At 45.9% G+C, this 7,901-nt stretch overlaps 1 protein-coding gene across 1 annotated transcript in view; it reads right to left on the reverse strand.

Moving 5' to 3' along the window:
* Positions 1-6,659, reverse strand: part of LOC123044811 (E3 ubiquitin protein ligase RIN2) — a 35,826-nt gene extending 29,167 nt beyond the window's left edge. The window contains exons 1-4 of the mRNA XM_044467688.1: positions 6,176-6,659; positions 4,804-4,881; positions 1,016-1,102; positions 822-943 (exon numbers count right to left, since the gene is read on the reverse strand). Coding sequence (XP_044323623.1) covers positions 822-943; positions 1,016-1,102; positions 4,804-4,881; positions 6,176-6,388 — 500 coding nt within the window. The 5' untranslated portion in view covers positions 6,389-6,659. The remainder of the gene's footprint in view (positions 1-821; positions 944-1,015; positions 1,103-4,803; positions 4,882-6,175) is intronic.
* Between the last annotated feature and the right edge of the window lie 1,242 nt (positions 6,660-7,901).

Raw genomic sequence — 7,901 nt, forward strand, 5'->3', positions numbered from 1 at the left:
AGGTTCTTGGGAAGATGCAGGTTTCATCAAGCACACCTTTCCAGCTTTCTTTCGCTGTACTCTTACAAGCCTGGTTAGCGGCTGATCCAAGCGATGGCTGCAAGCCCGCAACAAGTAGCAGAAGCAGCACACTGCGGCCAACACAAGCTGCAGCAGAGGGACCAGTGCTGAGGGTGAAGCCAGTGGAGATGAAAAGAGGAGGCTGGCCAGCGAGCTAATGAAGTGGAAGATTGGATCGGCAACGGGTAGGCCTTGCTGGAAAAGCAAGGTCAACGACAAGAATATCACATTGGTAGCCAGCAATGCCGGACAAGATTGGCGGGCTAAAAATCAGCACCAGCAACAGACTGGGGACCAGCGGCGACAAGATAAGGTGGTTCCCATATCCGGCATGGGCGCAGGTCGGCTCGACTTGAACAGGCGCCAAGCTGAAAATGAGGGATCTCAGGGATAAGGAAACCGGTGAGGAGGATGTGGCATGGGGACATCAGCCAGTTGCTACTACACAACTACAATCGGTATGGCAGTGGATTTGGGGTGTCAAGTACGCCCCCTGGAGTGGAGCTAGCTCTCCAGGGACAGCTCATTGAAGACGATGAGCTGCAGTGGCGACAAATGGCACTCTAGGTTTAGCTCTAATACATTGTCACGAACTGGGTTTGCTGTATTGCACAGCCAAAGGGTACAAGGACTCAAGGACAGCCCTAGACCGACAGAGCAACACCATAATACCTTAACAAATTGGGTAAATTCATCTCCAAAAGATACTTAGATAAATTGCTATGAAGCTTGATCCATGCTGACTAACCAGGGAATATTACCATAGTAGATCAGTCGAAAGAACCAGCAACAGTGCAGAATATACACGGAGATATTTCAATGGAGTTGCTGAGGGTGACGCATTGAGGCACTCAAGACGTTCTCTGGCCAATGATTGAAACATCTGGATATGACATTTATTTCAGTTAATATGATGGGTAGACTCTCAACAAGTAGATGTAATTGCACACAGTACCTTCAGTGAACAAAGAAGGACTAGCCAAGTTGACCAAAGGATTATTTGTTGAGAATTAGGAGGCACAACCAATGGGAGAAAAGTTCCCTGCAACAAAAGATAAGTCCTTGTAATTTTATTCACATTGTAGACTGCCACATGCACATAAATAAATAAAGGACGGGGTAAATTGCACATAACACAAAGTAGATACCACTTGTGTCCCTTTCTTTATACCAGGCTTCGGAAGAATAAACACTTGACAGCATTTTGGGACAAACGATATTACACTTTGCACTAGGTTCCATTACCCTCTGTTGCCACGTCCATTTCACTGCATGAGGGTCCCACAAGGCAGTGTAATGCGTTCTAAAGACCCCGCATCGCACTTGTCCCTTCTACCTCCTTTCATCATCTCCACATCGCACCCCAAATCCATACATAACCCATCAGCACACCACCTCACCACCAAATCCTTGTGGCACTGCGCAAACATTTTCTACCCTCCACATTCTCCTCCTCCAGTCACTTTGCCCCATCACCTCTATATGCCCTTCTCTGAAAAATCGCTGCACCCCAGCTCCAAATTCTCCATGGTCCTTCAAACTAATCCAAACAGCAGCAACACGCGGGAAGGCCTCTCGCTCACGCGCACAATGTACACAAAGTAGACGCCTAGAGGGTTTGGACCTAGCAATTCAGCATACAAGACCAATCCTGTAGATGGCAACTTCGTATCAGGACAATTCCACACAGATGGCACTAAGGTTTAATAAAGCTTTCTCCAAAAGCAGATTTTTTTTTCAAGATTCTCTGAAAAAATGATAATGGCTATCCACCCTAAAGCACACCTTGAATCTAATTCATCAACTTGCAACTTATCATTACAATGGTACATGTAGCTGTTATATAGTACAATCAACCGACAAATTTCTCATGCCTAGAATAAAAAGGAAAGAAAGACTCAGGGCCTGTTTGGATTACTACCAAAGTCCACCCTATAAAAAAAATGGCTTGCACGTGTAATTTGGTAGCTGTTTGGATCTGCGCCAAAAACTTAGCTCGCCCAGCATGCCCTGCGCCCATCCGTGTAATTCTCGCCAACGTGTGGGCGAGACGAGGGAGTGAAAAAGCTGCACCAAAAATTTGGCGCTGTGACTCTGGTTGTTATGTGGGCCTGCTCCGTGCATGCAGTTAGGATAAGTCAAATTTTTGGCTGTAACCAATCAGCAGCGCTTTTAATTCAAAGATATGCAGGCCTGTGCGTGATTAGCAAAGATATGCAGGCCTGTGCGTGATTAGCAACCGCACACAAACAGGAATTCCATCCAAAGATATACCAACATGAAGTACACACAGCATGCCGTGTCATTCTTTTGGCGATTTTCTTCACACTGACTGCATCTAAGTCTTTAGAAAAACTGCATCTAAGTATTGATATGTATTTCTTCTCAATTTTAGATAATAGATAAATTAAATATTTTTGGAACTAGTATAATAATCATGTTGGTTGGTCACAAACCAAACAAAACAATGGTCTCATTTGCCAAAATTGTGGAGGATATAACGGTCACAATCCAAACAACAACAACTGCCAAAACTTTGAGGGGGCTAGTTGGGAATCAAACCAAACATACCCTCAATCTGGAAAACGATCTCTCTTTGATAGACGAGTCTTTCACATCTTGGAACTTCTTTTATTTCCCAAAATAGTAAACGGATGCACGAAATCACTTGTTGTGCTGTGTTATATTTTGTTACATCTGGTTGGTGATCCCCGTGCAAGCCTTCGCGCGCTACAAAACTCTAGTGATCCTCATGAGCAAAACCTCCATAAATCCTGGTGGTCATGGACTACCAAAGCAATAGTCAATTGATTATCCTCTGATTGTAACTGAACAGAACTCCTTAGACTCGCCGATTGATTATCCTCTGACTGTAACTGAACAGAACTCATAAGACTTGCCAATTGATTATCCTCTGATTGTAACTGAACAGAACTCATCAGACTCTTCCAACTTTCTTTTTGGAAAGGGAAGTCATAAGGGAGTCCCCTACAACGGGTTTTTAAATAATAAAAACCCAAACTCCTGTCCGTGAGGACTTGAACCTGGGTAGCTGGGTTATACATCCACTCCCCCATCCAAGTGAGCTAAGCTCACTTTAGACTCTTCCAACATGGCGTCCATCTTGTACTCAGTTGACAATTCAAGTGGCTCTTGACTTCCTGGGACAAATCAGAAAAGACTTTTTTGTTGCCCGCAAACTGGACACCATCCCATACACTTCCCTCCAATCTAAATCAACCGTGTGATTACTCAAGTACAGGCCTTGCAAACATTTCCTTTTGTCTTACTAGAAAAACAGCCAACTGATAATTCTACTTCTACCTCATGTGTTGGTTCATGCACATACATAATTTGGCTTTGTGTGTGCGCACAACTTAGCAGCAGCTAGGGCTCTGGCCTTCTCTTCATTGACGTTCCAGTTGTAAAACTGAACAATGTGTAGCAAGTAAATTTTCTGACTTTTACTTTTTTGACATCTTGAATCAGAACTGCATTAGTATCGCTAGAAGTAGCCATGGTTGTATTAGCTACTAGGCGGCACTGAATTAGTATTTTGCTAGTAGTCATGGCTGTAACAGCTACTTGGCGGCATTAAGAAGGGAGTATCCACCTGCAGTGAGCCAATCTGAAAGGACAGGGCATGAGAGAAGGGACAGGAGACCTAGAAGACAAACCACACACCCACTAGTATCCTTCCAGCCTCACTGACATATAGGACCCAAATGCAGGTTCTTAGAGGTCACAACTATTAAGGAGTATAAGTATTGGTCTAGGTCTCCTTACGTGTTAGTATTAGTCTAGATTTTCTTACCTGTACTCCAAGTTCATTGTAATATATATTCGCCCGTCGGGCTACGCAATACAGATAAGTTACTCTAGCATGGTATCATGAGCCCAGGTTTATGGGCTGGACACCGCAACTGGTCCATATCTCTCCTGATCGAGTCCTCTCCCTCTCGGTCTCCATCTTATCAAATATCAGTCTCCACTTTTATCGAAAACTCTAATTGATTTTTCCCGTCATTCCTCCTTGATAAATCGATCTGGTCTCACTTCCCGATTGATTCATTTGGTCTCGCTTTCAATCTCGTAGCCAAGATCCATCCTGTGGCGACATTTCAAATGCGGCCACATTTAGGCTGCCACCTCTCACCAACCGCCTGCATGTCGTCTCGCTTGGGCGACGTCCAGATTAAGGCCCCCGTGGGAACCTCTCGCTCGAGCCCTCCTTGTCTAGCAGTGCCCCGACAAAGTCTTTCTGGTCCTGGTCCTTTTTATACAATCTTTGTGGCCTTTCTGGTCCTAGTTGTTTTTCTATAGGATTTATGTGGTATCCTTTCGCATTGCTGTTAATCTATGCCAATTCTCTTGCTGCCGAGTTTATAAGTAAATCACTTCAACAAACTGAAAGGACAAGGCTTTCCTATGATGTATGTGTATTATTATTGAAAATGCATGAGGGCACAAGAGCATTATATGTCAGCTGCAAGTCATAAACATGTGAGATATGCATTTAATTTCATTTTGAAAAATTAAGCTCATTATCCAGATGCTTGAAGCTCACTGGAGCATTAGATTGAAGATTCATCTTATCAACCATAGACTTGTTCAGAGGACTAGAGGTTTAAGCAGACCAAATTTGTCGGCAATATTTGGGAGCAGTAAAAACACATGAATAGTTCAATGGAAGGACATATAATAACGAGAGAGAGAGAGAATGAGAGAGAGAGAGAGTATTACCTTGTAGATTACATAGTTAATGATGTGTTCCAACACTTTTCTAGTCTCTGTAGAAGTTAACCGAACAAAAAATAATGTCTGCATAGCAGAAAAGATATGTAAGTCTCAAGACTGTTGTATTAGAGAAATAAGAAAGATGAGTATGTTGAGTTTACAACCGAGCTACAGCACCCGAGGATATTTTATATTACTGGAGATTACTACTCCCTCCGATCCATATTAATTGTCGCTGATTTCGTACAAAGATCTAATGTGATTTCAGCTTAATTAATTAAAGGCGCCAAGAGAAGGTAGATATGGCCAGATAGCAACAGTTGCTACTTTCAAAGAATGATGATGGTCTGTTCATTAATCTTTCCTGCTTTTTGGAACACTGGGTGGCCATCGCCATAGTACGTACATTCATTTTATTTTGTTCTGTAATAGATCTAAACTTGATTTCTCCTTTAAAACTGAACTTTAAGGAAAATAGCCAAGTTGTTTACGTTGTACACGAGTTTCCCAGCATAGAACATGCCTTGGTTGAGATTCAAGATTATAACCCTGTTTTAAGATGTCTCATATTGCACAGTGTGAATATGAAGAAACTCAGTTACAACTCAGTCAGGCAGATTATAACCCTGTTTTAATGTCTCATATTGCACAGTGTGAATATGAAGAAACTCAGTTACAACTCAGTCAGGCAGACATAAATTCCAAGTGGATAACTTCGTAGAAAAATAATTCGTAATATCATTAAGATTGGGTTATTCAGTAGTTTCATTGGGATTCCACCGTCATAAGCCCGCCACTACTGTTCGTTTAGCCAAGAAACCTAGCGATGTAAATAACTAAAACTCAGCAGATGCAAAATATGTATGGGCTTGGCATCTAAGACCGTATATTTTAATAGAACGAATTCCCTAGTATTATGAGCATAGCACAAAGTGAAATGCATTTAGTATCGTCAGCTTACATGACGACTAAACAACTCACAAACAAATGAACCTTGAGGACAGGCTCAACTAAGCATATCACAGCATCAACCCAGCTCTTGCAAGACCAGCACTTAAACTAGAGAAAAAACTTACCACACATTTCCCAGTCCCAACTATCAACATCAATCCATTGGTAAATGAAATGAGGACGAGTGACAAGCCTTTCTAAACAAAATGCACGCCCAACAAAATTGCAGCTCGAGGACCATAACATCAGGAATATGATGCAGGTTGCTAACGCAATTAGCCACCAAAAACGCAACCTACCATAATGAGCTTGGTCGATTGCCTACAACGCAACGATGGAACCCAATATCCGTGGCGGCATTAATCGAGCCCGGAAAACCATCCCCGAATTGATAAACAATCCTACGCTGAGCCGATTAACCAATCACCTTGAGAGCTAGGAGGAGGACGAGGAGCACGTGCGCCACCAGATTCGCTAAGAGGGCGACGGTCACGTGCGACCGCAGCGAGGTCTCGAGCCAGTCCCCGCCGCCGACATCCCGGTTCAGCGGGGCGTCGAGGAAGGACGCCGCCCACCACTGCAGCGCGGCGGCGCTGGCCGCCGTGGATGCGGCGGCGACGTATAGGCAGTTCACGGCCATGCGTCGCGCTGGCGCATCGGCGTGTGGAGCCAAATCCTAACCTGGGCGAGAGCCTACTTGGTTTGACGCGCGGAATCGGAGCTTGCTTGGGGCTGGGGAGAATCTGACGCCGGCTTTATTCGCGCGGGGACGGAGGAGGGGAGGGGAGACGACCGCCAGACCAGAGCGACGAGAGGCCGTGACGGGAAGGAGATGAGAAGGCGAGGGGCGGGGGGAGGAGCAAAATTATTGGTAGGTTGGAAGCAATGAATAAATTAGCTCGGATTAGATTAATTTGCGCTTTGTTTGACAGAAGATGTATGCGTTTTAGCCCATCTCAAGTGCAATGTACTAGAGCAACTTCAACGCGGCGACCCATTTTCGTTCGTGCGCGTCCGTTTGAATTGGGGTAGACAGAAAAGTCAGCCCAATGTGCCAATTCAAATAGACGCGCGTCCATTTTTCGTCCGCGTGCCGACTCATTTCCGGCCCAATTTGAGCTTCATATGCGTCAGCGCGGACACAAAACGGATGCACGCGGCGCCTGCCTACTCCTCCCCTGGCCCGCTAGTCGATGGCACATTGGCCATCCTCTTCCATTCCAACAGCAAACCCTCGCCCGCCTCCTTCGTCGACGTCGTCGCCGCCCATTTTTCGATGCCTCTGCCAGTAGCCGGTGCTGCAACATCCCACCCCACCCCCCTCCAACGCCGCCACCTCCCACCTCGCCGTCATCGCCATCTCGCCGTCGGGGATCCAAAAGCTTCCCATCCCCACCTCCCCGACACAGCCGCGACCAGGAAACCGCCTCGTCGCCACACCAGCTCCTTCTCCTGACACCGGCACGTTCGTCGGACACCGCCAGTGCAGCCAGCTGGTCCAAGGGCGGCGCGCCTCCCTTCGCCGGCTGGCTCCTTCGTCGACAACCGCAAGTTGTTCGACAGTTTGCCAAGGTACAAAATGGACTCCGCCGACGAGTTTTTTTTTCATAATTTCTTTTGCGACTCCGACGATTCCTCGTCCGGTGAGGAGGAAGAGATCTTGGCTGTCGTGTTGGTCCAACACCACCTTAATAGCCAGCGGCCGTTGTTCCGTGGCTCCATTCCGGGGCATCTTCCGGCGTTGAATCGCAACCGAGAGAGCGGGCATTTCCTTCTTTGGAAGGACTACTTTGACACAACGAACCCGACGTTAAAACATCAGAAATTTCGGCGTCGTTTCGTATGAGTAGGCATCTTTTCAACCATATTAGAGAGGGGTGGTCGGATACGATGACTATTTGGAGTGCAAAGATGATGCCCTTGGAAAAATTAGCTTCTCCTCTTATCAGAAATGCACTGCAGCCGTCCGGATGCTTGCATACGGTGTGCCCGGTGATCTCATTGGCGAGTACGTCCGTATGAGCGAGTCTACATGCCTAGACTCCATGTACAAGTTCTGCAAGGTTGTGATTATTGTGTTTGGCCATGAGTACTTGAGAAAGCCGACTCTTCAAGATACAGCCCGCTTGTTGGCGATGAATGCCAGCAGGGGC

This window comes from Triticum aestivum, chromosome 2B (assembly GCF_018294505.1).
Source record: "Triticum aestivum cultivar Chinese Spring chromosome 2B, IWGSC CS RefSeq v2.1, whole genome shotgun sequence".
Classification (NCBI taxonomy): Eukaryota; Viridiplantae; Streptophyta; class Magnoliopsida; order Poales; family Poaceae; genus Triticum; species Triticum aestivum.